This window comes from Chrysemys picta, chromosome 8, assembly GCF_011386835.1.
Source record: "Chrysemys picta bellii isolate R12L10 chromosome 8, ASM1138683v2, whole genome shotgun sequence".
In the NCBI taxonomy this organism is placed as follows: Eukaryota; Metazoa; Chordata; order Testudines; family Emydidae; genus Chrysemys; species Chrysemys picta.
The window spans coordinates 23,517,234-23,536,467 of NC_088798.1; the positions used below are offsets into that span (position 1 = coordinate 23,517,234).

Genomic DNA, 19,234 nt, shown 5'->3' on the forward strand with positions numbered 1-19,234 from the left:
TTCAAGGACAAACACTCAGCTGGGGTAAATCAGCATAGATTCATTGACTTCAAATGGCACTACAGTGATTTATACCAGCCCAGGATTTGCCTCTTAGATGTTTTATAGCTGAAGAACCATCTTGGAAAAGGAAGGAAAACAAGATGAATTCTTAATATTCTACAGCAAGTTCAGAAATCTCACCTTTCAGCTTGTGATCCAGGTACTCCAAGATTATTCTAATCAACTGGACTATTGCAAGAATTAATGATCCAAATGCTAGTGAACCTGTGTGATATCTAATACAAAACAAAGAGGTATTTTACCATGTTACAGGAGACAACAGCAATACGTAACTGAACTGACCTTCGCAAATATCACAAAAAACTATCTTATGGACTGTGAAATCTGCAAACAGTCTTTTGAAAAAGATTAACAACAATGCAAAATTTGCTAAGAACTTGGATGCTGACGAAAGATTGTGAAATGTTGCCTCTACTAAATGCTTCTGAATAACCCTAGTGTTAGCTGAACAATTTGCCCTGCTAGATACAACATGAATAAGAGATACTACAATTACAAAAGGCCTATAAATTGTGTTGTAGTAAAAATGTTTATATCCATAATGTGATTTCTTTTGCAAATTTTAACTAAAGATTATTACTGATGTAATTTTAATGTACAAATTTAAATATTGGGTTTAAGTTTAAACTGTACAGTGCTTTTAATAATTACACAATAGGTCAATATGCTCCTGATTTTTCAATAAAACAAAAAGTCCAGACCCATGCACAAAAATGTATACATCCACACATCGCTATTGTGTTTGCAGCAAGATCATTTGTATTTTTTAGGTGTCTAACAGCCATTAGAGGGTTGCTATAACAGATTTGCATATGCAGGTGCAGGAATTGCTTGTATAAGTTAGGCATGCAATTTCTCAGAGCTTCTACTCTTTTGAAATTCAGGCACTTAATGAATTTGGATCTGCTCCTCACACTGAAGTCAAAAGCAAAATGCAGGTCCGTAATAACTAGGATGATTGAGCCCTTAATGACTAAGCTTTTCTACATAATTGTTTTCCTTTGATAGTCTAAGCATAATGAAATTGTTTCCTTATGAGTATGAGCAGCGCTAGGAAACACAGAGATTAAACTCCAGATTCTTATCCTTACCGTATTGCTCGTCCAAATGAAGAAAAGAGTGGGCATGTTGGAATATCAGCAGGTTTTCTAAAGGCCCAGTAGTAAGAGGCAAAGGCACCAGCAAGGGTACACTGACCCAGTGCAATTGCAAAGTTTACCAGCCACAGAAAGACAAAAGCATTGGAGAGTTGAAAGATGAAGATGTATTTGTGATAGAAGCTTTCTCCCCCATAGAAAGCAAAAGTACACTGAGCACCAACACATAATTTGGTCACATTGGTTGTGTTAAAAGTCTGTTTAGAAAGAAAAACAACAAAAATAATCATAAGCAATGAACAGGATGTGTCAGGACAATTTCTGAAATTAAATGGCTGAGCACAAAAAAATCTCATATTCTGCTAGACATTTCACTAACTCATTCAATCCTGCTACAAGTGGAAGTCTAACTTCAATGTAAATGTTTTTTAATTCATTTAAATAATTCAAAACTAAGCCCTTCTTAATTTCTGATATTGGGAAAATTGCAGATTCCACAATATTAAGCTTTCACCGCAATTTCGTTAGCAGCCTGGGGCTGACAGTGGGAGCCCCGGCCGCCCAGGGCTGACAGCACCACTGTTAGCCCTATGCATTAATGACTGTCATATAGTTGCAGCAAAATGTCCAGTTATCAAAAAAATTAGCAGATATAACATAATACTTGAGTGTTTATATTGTTCCAGCAAAAAATTCTTAAACAAATAGATCTTCTTTGGCTTTTCCAAATTACCACAATTAATAAAGGTCCATTATTACTTTTCCACGATTTTCCATGTCTGGTCTGCAACTCAGCTGCAATTATTTGACAATCATTCCGTGATTCAAGCAGGGCCTTATTAAAAACCCAATACTAAAAAAGACTTAATGCTCTGTGATTAGTGAATGGGCCGTTCACTATGGATAAACGTGAGCACAAACACAAGTCTTTACATGACTGGGGCTTAACAATTCAGAATCTGAATTACACAAATCCCCTCTCCTGATACACAACTTGTTCAGTTTCCTTACAGAGCAGCTAGTCATATTTAATTTAAAACTCATGGCCAGATCCTCAATTTGTTTAAATCACTAGCTCAAGAGAAGTCAATGGTGCTATGACTTTTTACACCAGCTGAGGATCCGGTCACAGAATTTCTTATCTGTCTCCCCTTAGATTATAACAACAATAAAAAAAATTTAGAATTGAATTTACTTTTCTCTATTTGTGCTGTTTACTCTGTCCATTTGCCCAGCTTGGACAATGAAAACAGAATGGTCAGACTTGAATCTCTGTCTCCTTTGGTTCACAGACATCAGCAGAGTGCTGTAGTGCTTGGGAGGCATGCATTTCACGGGAATGCTATCTATTACTTAAAACAAGCGGTTTCCATTGGCATTTAAAATATTTGGAAACATTTCTACTGATGTTAGGCTTCATAAACATTTTTTTGTGTTTGAAGAACTCCCAAAACAAAGTTAGAGCCCAACGTGACCTAACTGCTCCTAATAAATGCCAAAAGATTTGCTAAGCTTTTTGTAAATTTTCTTAATTTATACTCATTGCTATGATATGAGTAGCAAGAGCATATGACTGCAAGCTGAGAGATATGGTGCCCAGTTGGGTTTCTGCCATTAACTTGCTCAGCAGCCTTGGAAAAGTCTAAGTCCCAAATTTTGAAAACTGGCCACTGATTGTGGATGCCTTTTGGTATCTCTTAAACTGAGCATCCAAAAATTGAAGCACCAAAAATGAGTGGACACTTCTGAAAATTTAAGCCTTTACCTCAGTGTCTCAGTTTTCTCACCTGTAGAACAGGGCTATTCATACTTATCCTCTTCACCGGGGTGCTGTGAGAATTAATTACCTGGTGCTTATAAAGTGCTTTGAACAAGTATTATGTGACCTAACACAAAGAATGAGTGGAATACAACTATGCATGGTCTTTAAACAAGCACTGCACATATCTTGAATGTCAATAAATTAATATAATTAGCATGCCCCCACTTTTTCCCCTCCATAGGCAGTTATTAGTTATGCTTACCTCTGGGTCACAGGTCAGGTTTGCATACTTGCACAGTGTTTGATTAGCCATTACTTTATACACAGGTTCCCCTGATGTAGACAGGAAACTGAGTGAATTGTATTAAGGAGGAACTCACAGAATCACAGGTCCCTAAATTCCATCACACATTAAACAATATAATAGGGGATCACTAACCCTGAAACCTGTGTGGGTTGGAGAGAGATTCAGTTTTAGAGCACCACCTTTTCCTATGCATGTGGCCAACGTATAAGCAGAAGGGCTAACAAGTAACATCTACATTTTCCTCATAAGCTAGAGAACTGTGGAAAACCCTGCCCTGAAGTCTGCACACATCCCAGACTCAGGGAAGGAGCTACCTCCACATTGCTCTTAGTTCCCTCTGCACGCATCACTATGGCAGCATGCACTAGTCGGTGACCCTACTGCCAGCGGCTCTTGGCCAGCTCCCGTGCTTGGTGACTGCTGCAGTGGGGAACAGAGAGAATGAGTTAATACTGCTCAGAGCAGAAACAACAGACTCTTCTTCATCCAGTGAAGGCTTCCTCTCTCTGCTGCTTGGCAAACCTCTGTGTACAGGCAGTTTTACAGAGAGGTTGGTGGTGGTTATGCCGGGTGGGGAGCAGAACAGGCTGTGCAGCTGCCAGTGAAAACCATGGCAAAGGAGCAAATAAGAGCTCCCAAATTAACTAAGAAACAATGAATGCAGGGCTAAGGAACGTGAAGTCTTGTGCAGGCCATACGCTCTATGGGTGAATAAACCCCGTGCAGGGGGCTCACCCAAAGCCCTATGTACCATTTAAGACCCATATTAAGGACTTAAATAGTGCACAGGGCCTTGTTTGAGCCCACTGGGGGGAATTCCTTCCTGAGACTGTTATTTTTTAAATAAAATATAATGTCCTGCTTGTACACCATAACCCAGTGTACAGAATCCTTTATTGGTGGGGAGATGGACTAGGTGACCTAACAGCTTGCTCTAACATCTATGATTCTCTGAAGGTGTTATAATACAGTCTCAGCCAGAATGATGGAACAGAACAGCTCAATGAGACAGGAGCTACGTACAGCACCTCAGGCACCCACTTGATAAGATATGAGAGGGAAAGAGATACAACATATCCAGGTGCAGGACATTTCCCACTGTATTGTCCACTGGATCTACAAACACACTAACACATCACATGTGTTAACCTCACTGCCGTCCCCAATTCTGCATCTCACCCCGCACAGCCACACCAGCCACTTTGGGAGAAGCAGGGCAGAAAAAAAGTGCATTTAGTTATTCCTTGTGTAAACAGTAGGGCACATAGGGTGGGTGTGAAGTATGTCTCCAGGTGATGATGTTTGTGAAAAATACAATCTGTTGGTGTTAGTCTTCTTCAGAGTCTCCTAAGAAAGCACAAAGGGATTTCAATACTGCAAAGTGAGGGTTTCTACAGTGGCTTCATCCCACATCAGCTATCAAGAGAAGAACCTTAGTGGAAACAAACAATTATGTAAGGATTTTGCCTCTACCTCCAATGTACTGCTCGTTGAGAACGAAGGCCGATGTGAGCATTTACACAGTTATTTGGTGAGCTATTCAGATACTACCGCGATAATGAGGTACAAATACTCAGACATATAGAAGGATACACAGCTGTCACTGCCCAATAGGAAATACAGATTGCAATGAGAATGAAGGTGATAATGGGGTAGAATAATGTGGACATTATGTAGCCAATAGCCCTACAAAGGAAACAAAATAAGGTTGAAATCTAGAATGATAACAAAACAAAAAATTACTTTTTATCAGCCCTTTAGCATTAACCCTTTTACTTCTCTCTTCACGGATACTGGTGGGGTCACCTAGTGCTGGGATCCCAGAGCACTGCCAGTACGATCTCCTTACTACCTCACTTCTGTCACCGTCTCATTTTGTCTCTTCTCCTCCTCCTCCTTCATCTGGCTGCCCTCCTCAAATCTCTGCTATATTCTGTTCCCAGTCCCCTTCTTTCCACTGATTTTGCCCTCCCTGATCCTATCCCTGCTACCTTCCTTCAATCCCGGGTCATAAACCCGCTCTGCTCCCACATCCCTCCAACTGCTGTCTGCCTCAGACACTGCCCCTCCCAGTGCCTGTCTTCTCCATGTTCCCAAACTACTCAACTCCTAGACCTGCTCTTTCCTCTGGGCCCCTGTACATCTTTCCTCCTGCCTTCCTCCTAGTGTTCACAGATCCAGTCTGCTCGGGTACCTTCTGCTCTACTGAGCACTGCATGCTCTGGACCCTTGACATTCTACTTTTCTCTTGAGTCACAGTCCATTTTGCTACCTCACCACTGTAATGTATTTATAATTTTTCTGTGTAAGAGTGCGTGTGAGTATATATATATATATATATATATATATATATATATATATATATATATATATATATATATATATATATATATATATATGTGATGTTGCCTAAATTTGCTGGCCCACAGAAAGGATAAAGGGCTTTCTACTGCTACTAGCTAAGGAAGCTCTTTTTTAGTTCAAGAGACAGAGGCCTATGCTTTAGTAGCTGACAAACCAGACACTAGTCCCAATGAATAAAAGGTGTGGACAGAGCGTGGACACAGGTAACTAGGAACTTGAGCGTTCTAATCCCTGCTCTGACAAGGATTCCCTCTGTGGCATTAAATACATTACTTAAGCCATCAGTGCCTCTCTAGAAAATGACTGCACTTATCTCACAGGGGAATAATGAGGATGGTTAGTTCTGACTTAAATACTGTGGTGATGGGATAGGAAATAATTGTACAGGCAGCTCACTGCATGTGACTTATAGAAAGTGTGCCTGTTGTCTAAAGCATGTGGATTGATTACACTGCTCTCCCATTTTCCTTTACATTCCCCCAATCCACCTCATCCCATTCCTTCTGAACCTCTCCTTCCACAGCTCCCTGACACGCTCCTCTGACCATTCCACCCTCCCTTCTCCCTCTGCCTTTCCTTCCCCCATTGTGCTTCTCCCCTGACTTGTTCACTCCTACTGCCAGCTGCCTTCCAGGAGCCAGTTCGCAGAAAGCAAATGGAAGACAAATTTACTCCACTCCTGCTGTTAAATAAGAAGACCCTGGGGATAAGTTAATCTGTCTTGTGCGATAACAAGGTCAATGGCAACATTCTAGTAGTGTTTTCTTATTGCCAAATCATACCTGGATCTACAGGCACAACAAGCGCATTATGAGTCATACAGACATGCACGATTTTATGCTATTTAAGAAATAATCACAAATCAGTAGTTTCCAGCAGTTAATGATAGGCTTATTAGTTAACAGTGAAGCCACAGACAGTTTACTCTAACAAACTGCTTGTTAACTATTCTATCAATGGATTCCAAACAGCTTATTACTATTATAAATTGTAATTTTACTGAAAGAATAGTTAAACTGTACTGAAAAAAATAATTTGATTCCCAGTCATTAGCAACTTATTTCCCATCATCCTGAATACAGGGCATGGTCTGTTGGGTGTACAGTAATTACTTACAGTGTATCACCTCAGGGGTTATACATGAGTGTAAAAGTACTGCCCTCAAGTGACCTTTCAGTGTAGCTAAAAAACACTAGAGGATGTTATTACCTCCCAGCAGGAAGTTTATGAAATTTCTTAAGTGTTTCTATCTGTCACATTTTTGAATAAAAGTATCTTAGTGTGTAAAATGTTTCTGAATTATAATGAACAGGATCCAAAGGATAAAGTGTAGTGCTGCCAAAACTGACTGCTATTTCCTACATGCATAGCTGTAGAAAGGGGAATAAGTAGGTTGATTATGGAACTTCAGCTTTTCCTAATTCCACAAAAGACTCCCTAAGTCCTGATTCTACAGGCACTGGGATGCCCAGGACTGTAAAAGAAAAATCAGGGAAGGGAAGAGGTCACAATTCAGATTCAGAATCGGCACTGCTCTGATGAATTTGGTAGCACCGTGACTACCAACCATCTACTAGCTCTCTACACTAAATTCTGTTCTTGCGTACACATGTGTAGCCTACCACTTGACCCAAAAATCTGTCCTCATTTACACTGGCACAACTCCATCAAAGTCAATTGGGTTGCATTGGTGCAATAAAGAGAATTTGATGCACTGTGTTTACTAGAAGGACCAAGTATATGCAGGGAAGTTATAAATTGCTACCTGGAAACTGCCTGTGAGACTGTTAACAGGAAGAAGTGTTAACTACTCTATTACTCAAGTATCAGAGGGGTAGCCGTGTTAGTCTGAATCTGTAAAAAAGCAACAGAGGGTCCTGTGGCACCTTTGAGACTAACAGAAGTATTGGGAGCATAACCTCGTTATCTCCACACTGATTTATACCTGCTTCTAGAGATTTCCATTACTTGCATCTGAAGAAGTGAGGTTCTTACCCACGAAAGCTTAAGCTCCCAATACTTCTTTTAGTCTCAAAGGTGCCACAGGACCCTCTGTTGCTTTTTACTCTATTACTGCACATCATATAATCGCTGGCACTAATTCATCTGAGCAATAACTGAAATCAATGCGTATAACACACCTGGATCTGAAGGCAAAATTTGACCCTTTTAGTTGCTTTTTTCACTATGACAGTCAGCTAAGTTGCAGGGTGGATCTAAGCCTTCCAAATGCATTATATCAAGCTCCCCCGCACACACAACTCACTCTAAAAAATACAGTTAAACCCCTCACAGTAACCAGGCCAATGTTTAAAGGAGACATTTACAAGATATTTACTCTCAAATGGTACTTTCTCTGCATAATCAAATTTTCAGAAGGTTTTTGAGTGTGGGATTTTCAAAAGTGCCTCGATCAACAGGACTGGGCTCCTAAGTCACTGCAACACTTTTGAAAATCCTACTGCTAGTTGCCAATGAGACTTGACCCTATTTATGATGCATGCCAAGGTCTTGATCCTACAAGCCCTTGTCTGGTGCACAGCTGGCCACACAAGATTTTTATGCTCCCTTTGCAAGTATGAAAGGAAGCTCCACGTTGGCACAAGAAAGATTCAGCGCTAGATGTAGTCCCCTGTGCTGAATGAACGTATGTTTGAAGACCTTTGTACGTCTGCTACCTTAAAATGGGAAGATGTGGGAGCAGAGAATAGGTGTGTCCGAGGATATAAAGGCTTAAGTGCACTCCCCTCAGCATGCAAATGATGTGCCTAGCTACATGTTCTCCTATGAGCCCCTCCTACTGCTACTAGGCAGGAGTAACCTAGCAGCCATAAAGCCACACTCTCATTCATACAGGATCAGGCTCCCCTGCACTCCCTGGACTGTTTAGCACTTTTTCCCTTGTGCTTCTATCCACCGTATTCTGCCCCTGGCAGTGCAGGATCAAGTCCCAACAGAATATTACAAGGAGGGTATTATAATGTTTTTTAAAAAATCAATAAATCAGAGAAACATACCTACTCCCTTCCTGCAAGAGTGCAATAGCAATCCGGATCCGATTCCTCAGGAAGATCAGCATCAGTATGATGAAGACTTCCACAATACAAAGTATTATCACTGCAAGCACGAAAATTAAACTCCTCAAAAATCAAACCAACACACTGCCTTTCTACATTGGTTTCCACCTTGTACTTTACAATCCTGGTCATGAATGCCAAGAAACCCTATGCTAGAACATGCTTGCTCTCTCTGTGACTGCAAAGGCCGACTTTCAATCCCCATTTAATACATTCTTGGGAAATCCCACAGAAGCTGCTAGCCTTGACAGATGACATTAGTGTTCGTAATTTACAAAGGAAAGTGGAGCATTGCAATGTCAGACAGTTCACAAATATAGTCATCTATTTAAAAACATATGTCTGTAGCACTTAGCATAAAATATCATTTATCCTTAATACACTCCATGAAAGTAAACTTTGGGTTATTCAGAAACAAGCATTTTTCAATGATTATACTATATTGCTGCTAATTTGTAGTCTCTGGACATAGGAAAAAGAATAAAACATAGATGGACATTCAGCCTTTTAATTAAGAGAGCTTGATTCTGATCTCCATTACACACTGGTGTCATGCAGAAGTAATTCCATTGAAGTCAATGGCCCAGTTTTATACAGGGCAAGCCAGCATCTCAGCGAGGTACAAGGAGAGACTAGGGACACATGGTACAACACTAGTATTCTCTAGGGGCATTACTTTAAAGAGATTCACCTCAGCAACATGTGGTGAGTGGCCCCCATTAGTTCACTGTCCCAGACATGCAGGTAAACAGAGACACAGCACATAGGTTTTATGCAGCTTTGTTAAATCATCTTAACAATGGGGTCAATGGTATCCCAAGCCCTAGCAGGCAAAGCAAGGGTCCAATGTGGGAGGACATAGCCTTATGCCAAAACCACAAAACCTGGAGTCAGGGAGGTCAGGGAGACAGTGCCTAAATCATCCTTGGTATCCAGTCAGTTGATGAGATCTCCTATCATCCCCCTGGCTCAAAGGCATGAGAGCAGAGATGGGAAATGCCTCAATCTGCACTAGACCTAAGAGACCACCCCTACCTCAGCAAGACCAAAGTCTGGCCAGCAGATGCCCGAGTCCTGTGCTTATGTTTACCCCCGGAGATACCCCATGCTTGACACTGAGCACAAAGCTGCAACACCATAAATGCGGTGCCCACCAAACCAGGCCTCCCGCATGCTGTGAGGAAGTTAAAAAAAAAACCATCTTTTTTGGGTCACCCAATTTTATCCAGAGGAAAAATTATTTCCCATGAGGGCTGATCTGGCTAGGCCCACAGCATGCAGGAGACCCAGTTCTGCAAACCTTAGGCCCCAATAACTCCCAAAGAGTGGGTGTTGCTTGGGCAGTTGCCAGTGGGGGTGGAGTGCAGCTGACCAATCATGGTCAGCCACCTCTCCTGAACTGGCCAGTCATGCAGACAATGGCCCATTCGGTCCCCATCTAACATCCTATCCCTTCCTCCCTTCACACTGCATGTGGTGCCCATACCGAAGGAATGGTACATGGATGGATGGGGAAAGGCAAATCCCCTCTCCCCTGCAACCTGGCCAGGACCCCAGGGAGTGTCTTGCTCTCTGCTAATCAAGTCAAATCCTTCTCCCTCACCACCTCCAAGAGGGGGGGGGGAGCGATAGCTCAGTGGTTTGAGCATTGGCCTTCTAAACCCAGCACAATAAGAGTGGTGTTCTACCAGTTTTGCATGTTTTCCACATTTGTTAGTAATGTGAATGGACCAAATTCTAGGCCAGATAAACTAGTAACCCTGAAAACTGCACAATATAATAAAAACCTTCACTGCACTGAGATCCCAGAAACTTATCTAAAGGAAGATATTTGTTCAGCATCTGTAACAAGGGGTACTTCATAGGATGCACCAACCAGCTGATGATTCGTTCTCCTGGTTAAGCATTAACAGAGACTAATTTTAAAAGGCACTTACTAAATGCTAACCATGTTTGCCTCAGCTGCAGATATACTCTGAAGTCAGTCTGGAAGCCAATATCATAGATCGTGAGGTCAGATCCAGGTGTCCCCTGAAGATGATCATACTCCCAGTAACAATGCCAGATACCTTTGGAAAAACAAACCAGTAAGAGCTGAGTGTTTCTGACGAGTCTGTAAACATGAATCAGCCTTTGGTTTTTTTTGCCTTCAACATGCCATACAGGTAAAAACTACAGGTGATCATAAGACTAGTGGCTTATAAACCCACACGAACAAAAAAGAAATCATGGTGCAAATACAGAAGGCCTAATCCTGCAAGTGCTTACATGTGGGTGTACACGTGGTGGTAAACGTTTGCAAGATCGAGGCCATAGTATAAGTTTCTTTAAAGAAAAAAACCCTCAACACCCTGTCAAACCTATGCAATATTTCACCTGATTATTACAGATTTCCTTGTACAAACATCAGCAGTAAGAACAAAATCGCTCAGCTCCTACACTCTCTAATGAGGAACTGCAAACACCTACCATATCCTATAATTCCAATCACGCCAAGGATGAAAATCCAGAAGAGGACCCCCGCTGTGAACCTCAGGAGCACAAGGAAGAGCAGGCTCACAACCATTGCAATGAACAGACCGCTGGAAAGACAGGAGGCGACATGAACATAAGGGAAACAGGCTTGAGCATCCCTCCTCCTTGCGCATTCTATTTACTGCAAAAGGAGGGTCACTCTTTCACACAATACAGAATGACAGGTCTAAAATTTTATTCCAAACCTCCTTTTGAAAGTCTAATGAGTGGGGAGTGTTTTCAAGTTTGGATACCATCAACTATTGGAAACCCATCCATTGGGCGCTAAGTTTCTAGGCAGTCTGATTACATTTCATAGACACATTTATAAATGATGGGCCAGCTCCTTAGCTGGTGTAAACTGGTATAGCTTCATTGCTGTGACTGTGCTGATTTACACCAGCTGAGGTTCTGAGACAGTGACGTCTTCAGGCCGTGGCTAGGCAAGGGTAGAGAAGTGTCAAACTGGAAGGAGGTGTACACGTGTGGTTAGTTCAATTTTGGTTCTTAAATAAGAATATTATTTTAAAAAGTAGATAGGAACTTTGAATTTGAGAATAAAACACTTTCCTTTCTATCCTTCCAAACAAGTCATGTGCAGTGCATCGGAGCTGGGAAGAAAACGTGCATTAAAAAAAAGAGAAAAGCTGACACTGGCAATGACCTACCAGCAGTGCAATTGGGGGAAAAACAGCTACCCAGTGAGTGTCTTCCTTTAGCCTACTCAAATCAGTGGTAAGGCAGTGTGAATTCTGGTTTCATTCCCAGCATGCAAGTCACAAAGAAAAAAACAACAATGATGGCTGTGTAAACTCTTTACACGCACACAGGTATCTGTGTGTACAGCCATAGGAGATAACAGCCAGTCTCCTCTCACATATAATCCCAACACACAGTCAAGTGGGACACACCAGTAAAATATTTCATTTCTTGATGATGTTAGCAGAGGTCCAAAACAAAATAAATGATTATGAACCCTGGACTTTGAAGACATACTCACTGAAATACAAAATCCATAACCATTAATTTAGAGTTTGTTTAGTGATCGCTCTCTGAAATGTCCCCCTTACCTAGCTGGTTATCAAAGAGGGGAGACTGATCAGACTCAGGACCACAGGACTGGGAGGGGTAAACCATCTCTTTGGGCTTCTAAACCTTACAACTGTGCAGGCGACAGTGAAAAAGAAAGAGCCACAGCTTGCTTTGGAGATCCCTTCACCATAACCTGCACAAGACATTCATAAATCTCCTCTCTGCCCTGTGTGGTTACTCCCTTTCCAAAACTCATTCAAGGACATCCCCTGCTTTCTCACTGAATGGTTCATTATTCAAAACTTTCCTCCTCAAAAACAGCTGGACTATTTGGAGGTTGGGGCCCTGATTCAGGAAAACACTTAAGTACATGCTTAACTAGTTTCACTGTCTTCACTAGTACTCATGCATGTGGCTGAAGTGAATCACATTCTTCAGAGCTGCTGTGAATAGACATGCTTTGGGGTCTGAGAACTGAAAGCTGCAGATCTTCCTAGGTATTGTGGAAAAGCAGGAATCTCTCCATAGTTAAGGTTGTAACCAACTGGCTTCCACTATAAAACCCTACAGTATCATACCCATAACTTTGGCCTGGAAACTGCATTCTGTTTGGAAACTGCCAGATTTACTCTGAAAACGAAGGAGGAAGTTTTGATAAAGTACAAAGAAAATCCATCCAATAGTTTCAACAGTACAGATCATTCTGAAAAATGACCATATTAGAAACTTTGACTTTTGCGTAACGTTACTTTGTCTCCCTCTAGCTTCAAATTTCCTGTATAGTTAAGTCTCCTTGTAAACTCATGGCCCAGCTATTGATGTAGAAAATAAATTCATGATTTTAGGTGTGGATAATTTTGTACCCAATCTTGCTCCCATTTATTTCAGTGGGAGTTATGGACCCAATCCTGCCCCTACTGACATCAGTGGGGGTTTCTTGCCATTGGCGTCAGCAGGAGCAGAATCAAGCACTATGAGTATGTGAGGAAGTTGCCCTCTATTGGTTGGGGCAGTGTAGAAAGAAGCTTAGAGTATGTCTACATAGCAATTACACACCCATGGCTGACCCAGGTCAGCTGACTCAGGCTCATGGAGCTTGGGCTGCGGGGCTTAAAATTGCAGTGTAGATGTCCGGCTCGGGCTGGACCCTGAACTCTGGGACCCCATGCAGGGGTGGAGGAGGGTCCCAGAGCTTGGGACCTAGCCCAAACATCTACACCCCAATTTTATAGCCCCACAACCAGAGTCAGCTGACCCAGGCCAGCCACAGGTGTTTAACTACTGTGCAGACATACCTTAAGACGCCTTCTATAGCTGGAAAATATGTTCAGTCTGAGAACTGCGAGATCTACTCTGAAACCAAACAAGGAAGTTTTGGCAAAGTATAAAGAAAATTCATCCAACAGTTTCAGAAGTACGGATCATTCTGAAAAATGAGTACACTTATCAGTATATTTATCAACTTACTGTAGAAACTACTAGTAATTGCGGTTCTTAGAATAATCTAGTATATGTAGTACGTTATCAGAAGTAGAACACAGTTCTTAACACAAATATCTGTCCATAGTACTGCATTCAAGCCTGACAAGTTGTCATTAATATGCACATTATATAGGCACCAATCCTGCAAAAACTCCCACATGTTTAACCTTCCATGCTGGGAGTAGTTCCATTGACTTCCTTGTTGTTGGCTTAAGGTTAAGCATGTGCTTGAGTTTTCAGCTTCAGAGTCATTCTTTTTACTTTAACATTTTAGTGTTCAATTTATATTGCGAGATTAGAACAGGAAGAATTTATTTCAGGTGCAAATTAAGAGTTGATAAACTGTGCATTTTTTTTATGCAATACATTCACCTACTATGTTAGCAGTGTAAGCTTTATGATGGCCTTAACTATTCATTTGCTTTGTTTTGTAAATGACATGACAGGTAACTACCCTGCTGTTGCTTAGCAAACTAAACTGTTTTTTTCATAAGGATTCTTGGGTTTGGAATAACAAAACAGATGGGCCATGAAGAGAGAGAAGAACCCACATCAATGTTGTGTGTGGGAAGATGCCCACATCTCTTGTAGATCTACCACAGACTGATGTCAGGGTGTAGTTATGGATGACATAGCAGGATACTGGATTAGCCTCACATCATAAGATCTATGAAAAGTGCATGATAGAAGTATGTGATAAGAGGAGACTCTTGAGTTTAACAGTAGGATGTCAGACATACACATAAATTAATAGTTCTTCTCCATTCACACCTGGGAAGATACAAAGTGTAGGAGCCAGCAATATCTGTAAATAAACTTACATTAAAATCCAATGCCAGGAACTGGCATAGTCTTCAAAAATTTTCATCCCAACTGATCTTGCATCAAGGACATTATTGATACCACTTAAACAAAACAGAAACAAAGTTTGGTTTATATGAGATACTACAGACCTTACTTAAGCAGCAAATAGGTCCTTAATGTACTAACAAAATATAAGTTATGCCACAAAGCATTTTTAGAACATGCCTTTATTTGTAGCATTTGGTATTTCAGCAAAACAGAGTTTGAAATGTCATTGCCAGTAATAAAGTTACAATACGATGCTGTAGCTCAGGTTTTGTGCACAAATGAACATCAGTTACAGTAATATTAAGGCAAGGAAATTCCACTGAGGGTGAAAGGCCCCCCAAACTGTTAACACTTGTACAGCTCTGGAAAAAAAATAAAATAAAAAACTCTAAACAACATTAATATCACAAGACGCAATCACTTATTACGTCACAAAAATATAGTCAGCTGGTAGTAAGATCTGCCATAAACCCCCAGAAGCCATACAATAATGGCTCTAACATTACCAGTACCAAAGCCACAAAAAAAACCTGCATAGCAAAAGTAAAACAATAGCCTGCCCATAGGGGAGGTTTTTTCCTAACCCCAGAATAGTTGCCAACATTAAAACATTTTCCTAGGACAATGCTAGGAAGAAATAAAGCTAGGGCTTTATGATATCTAGGGACAGCTGGAGTAGGGGGCTTGATAAATTGTGGGGTCTGGAGTCAGCATTGGTGAGGCAAGAGAGGGGGCATTGGTATGTTTGAGGGAAGGGAACGGGGGATGCCCTCTGGTCCCAGTCTGAACGGGGACTTGGATGGAGGCTAGAGAAGCTACTCTGGGCCAGCAGTTCCCTCTCCTCCTGGCTTAGGCCCAGCATGGGAGATGCTAGTTTTTTTATCTGGAGTGGCTTGAGAGGTTCCCACATGCCACCAGTCCCACAACATTAGCTAGGATACCCACTCCTTGGGACAGGTATTAAAAACCAGAGAGCAGATCTTCAGCTGGTGTAAACTGTCATAGCTCCATTGATGTCAGTGAGGATCTGCTCCCGGAACTGTTGGCAGGGGTAGCCTTAGTGGGTGGCTTGTCCCCTGAAGCATCAGAATTTATACTCGTTGCTTTGTGTGACGCTAACCTTTCACAGAGAGAACTAATCAAATAACAAAACCAGGCTGACAATCAGTCACAAACAACACACCTCCAAATTAAATGGAAAAGCACTCTACAAAAAAAATCCTTTGCTAGTTTCCTGGTATAGAATTTTAAAAGCACTGAAGTACAGCTCTGTCACTTCATTACAATGTCTCAGTTGGTTAATGTCAGTCATTTGCTATAACGGATTGTGATTTCTTTTCTACCTATACATTAATTTATTGACCTGGAACATAAACAAAAGGTATCACACAAAAGAAAAGCACAAGAGGAAGGAAAAACCTACTTTGCAGCTTCCCTGAGATCAGTTACATTTCTTGTTTTCCCTCTTCCATCTTTGAATGTCGTCTGATTTGCCACCGTCAGAATCCCATTCTTCGTGGAGAAGTCAGGAAAGCATCTTTTAAGAACTGTTAAGTAATGAAAAAGGTGGGTAATAACATCCATTTATTTATTATCAAACTCCACTTTAAAATTATGTTTTTTGACCATCAAATTCGTGCTTAGCTGTGTGTAAATCATTTCAGCTCGGTAGTGAGGCCCAGATCCATAAAGGTATTCAGTCACCTAAACCCCAGACCTAGGTGCCTAAGTACCAGTTTTAGGCACCACTGCAATCCAAAAAATCCCCACTTGGCTGCTGCTTAACCTTGTAGCCTACACTCACTTAGCGCCTAAATTTTCATTGTAAAAGTCCTTCCGTGTCTAAATTTCTGCCTCTGGTCATGCGCACTGTCATCTCCCTGTAGGTGTCCAGACACCTAAGCCCCAGCACAATCCAGTAAAGGTAGGCACTCCCCTGCCTATCTCACCTTGGGGGCCCAGTGTGCTCGGAGGCCAGCTACCAGATCAGGCCAGAGGAGGAGCAGGCGGTGGTGCTGCGATTGCTGCCCACGCCATGACTTCTAGTCCAGAGGTTAGAGCACTCACCTGGGATGTGGGAGACCCAGGTTAAATTCCCACAGCTGCCTGATGTGAAGAAAGGATTTGAAGAGGGATCAGAAAAGTGCTCTAACTACTCAGGTAAGCAGTATTCTGATGTGGGGCTTTCTTAGTCTCCTCTTGAAGCTGTTCCATTGTGGCTAAATAATTAAACACTTCTGTAACGGAGATTAGCACTGGAACCCAGTGTATGTATTCAGAGACACAATGCTCCTTTTTTACCTCTCAGCCCTGCAGAGCCTGTACAGCTATAGAAGGTTAGGTCCTAATTGGACTCATCTAAACTCCAAATACAGGGCCATGTTATGCCCTTACTGCAGCTATGCCATTAACCAAAGACAATAGGGTTGCTTGCCCTCATGCTTCTGAAGGTGTAATTTAGTCTGCAGAGTCCTCATTACTGGGGATGATTCATGAGGCAGAAAGAACCCAGCTTGACTTGATCCCAGATTGAGTTTTCACAGCTGGAAGTTTGAAAAAAACATCTTTATACTTTTACATGGTGTAACATTGATTTGGCCGTCACTGACAGTCAATGCAGAGCCCCATTATGACAACGTCAGGATCTCCTTTCAGAGTGGAGCTGCACTTTAATAACATACACACCAATCCTCTGCTGAGACATGTGCAAAAAGTATAACTACTCACAAGGCCTGCTTGGAATGATCATCGAAGGGCAATCTTCATCACGGATCACTTGAGCAACAGACTAAAAGAAAATAAACCCAAAGAGGAATTGGGGAATACAATTCAGAACAAATAAAACCCGCTCAATCTGAGAAATCTCTACAATCAAGAAAATGTCCCATTTCCCCTCATTTGTATCTTAATCTCTTGGCATGATTTGACTGGTGCATCTGCCTGACACTCACAGGATGGAAGCAAGAGACCTAAGCATCCCTGGACAGTCATGGATGAGGAATAAAATATGCTTCTGGCTTTTCTAATGGTAATAAGATAAAAACAGAAGGCATCAGACCTGCCTACGAACCAGTGGTGTTTGGGCAGGTGTTTTTGTCTCTCATAGAAAAAAAAGTTTGTTATAACATAATTAGTACATTTAACTTCAGGATGATGTTAGAGTTGCAAGTGTTTTTATTGTGGGAGGAATATTAAGGTATGTTCAAATGCAAACCCATGGTATTTCAAAATGGTCATCTTATTGCAAAGCTGGGGTAATTCCCTGGCTTAAAAAAATGGAGTGAGAAGCTGCAGGTGACTTACTACAATGCCTGCTGATTCAGATATAAAACTCTCTAGGATGAAGGGGAACTTGTTAGTACTAGTCTGAGCTCTCCTTCTCCACTGTGGATCAGTGCAGCCTAAACCTATATACTGGAGAAAATTGGCTTCTCTGGGTACATCTATACTGTAATGTAAGCTTGGGCTTAGAGTCAGGCTTGAGCCCAACCCCCTCTTCCGTCTACACACAAATCTGTCAGCCTCGGGCTCGGACCAAGGGTCTTAAGACCCGGTGGGGGAGGAGGGATCAAGCCCAGTCAAGCCAGGACCCAGAGTTTGACCCCTTTTGCTTTGCAGTATAGCTGCAGCCCCCCCGACCCAGGTCCTGGGAGTCTGCCAAAAGTATCCCACAATGTCATGGACCAACTTCCTTTCTTCTCTATCCCAAGAATCTCCAGCGGACTCCAGTGAAAATAGAAGCAACCCCTCACCCCCCTTGGTGCACTCCTGCAGGTTGGTGAGTCAGCATTAACCCTTCCATCCACTTCTGACCAGCAAGCTGCAATCACGCCATTGGAAAGCCTTCTATGCTTGCAATGGAGACCGAACAGAAACAACCTTTTGCACAGCACACTGCTTTATGGTCACAGGAGCACAGCCAGATTTTGATAAGTCTCTGCTGAGCGTCCAGCACAACAGTGGGCATTAGTAAGAGTACCAGGAATGATCAGACATACCGGCAAAGAAACTGGCACTGTAGCAACTTTACTGCACTAGTGACCAGTGCATAGAGTGGACTGAGTGGCTCAAGACGGAGTACGGGAAAATCAGGGACCAGAACTGCACCTCGGGCAACTCGTCGACATCATGCCCATTTAATGAGGAGTTGGACCAGGTGCTGGGCACTGCTCTGAGCACGGAGCCAACGGTGGTGCACGATGACCTGGTCAGCTGGGATGGCTGATGGGGACTGATGGGAGCCAGCTGCAGGTGCTGAGTGAGGACAGTGAAGTCTGTTGCTGAAACCAGCCCCAAAAGAGATTTTGGAGCTGGAACTGCTGCACACCCTGGGGCCAAACTCTGGAGCTGCTTGATGCCCCCTCCCCCAACAAACAACCCACTGCACAGCATGCACCAGACACAGAAGCTGTCCCTGAGCACAGTGAGTTTCTGGCTCCATTTTAACAGTAATAGGAGGAATTTCCATTCTCTGAATCAACGCAAAAACTATTGGACGTAAGTCACGTAACGGCTAGCCACATGTATCCTGCTAATGGCGGATTGTATGGCAGCAGCTTGTCCATTCCATTTCAATTAGAGACAGTCCATAGGTGACAAAATCAATTGTGCCAAATTCAACTTGGATTTGAATTTCTGTCCCGAAACGCGCCGGGGGCAGGGGAGGAAGGCTGTTAAGTTCTGT

General features: G+C 42.2%; 1 protein-coding gene across 13 annotated transcripts in view; it reads right to left on the bottom strand.

Moving 5' to 3' along the window:
• SLC44A5 (solute carrier family 44 member 5) overlaps positions 1-19,234 on the bottom strand; it is a 197,177-nt gene that overhangs the window by 24,669 nt on the left and 153,274 nt on the right. For 12 of the 13 annotated variants that reach the window (XM_065555426.1, XM_065555434.1, XM_065555427.1 and 9 more), the window contains 10 exons: positions 17,278-17,338; positions 15,974-16,097; positions 14,520-14,603; positions 11,140-11,252; positions 10,608-10,739; positions 8,611-8,710; positions 4,823-4,915; positions 3,185-3,272; positions 1,155-1,417; positions 184-278 (listed from right to left, as the gene is read on the bottom strand). In XM_065555426.1, coding sequence (XP_065411498.1) covers positions 184-278; positions 1,155-1,417; positions 3,185-3,272; positions 4,823-4,915; positions 8,611-8,710; positions 10,608-10,739; positions 11,140-11,252; positions 14,520-14,603; positions 15,974-16,097; positions 17,278-17,338 — 1,153 coding nt within the window. The remainder of the gene's footprint in view (positions 1-183; positions 279-1,154; positions 1,418-3,184; positions 3,273-4,822; positions 4,916-8,610; positions 8,711-10,607; positions 10,740-11,139; positions 11,253-14,519; positions 14,604-15,973; positions 16,098-17,277; positions 17,339-19,234) is intronic. The other variant, XM_065555429.1, reaches the window with a different exon arrangement.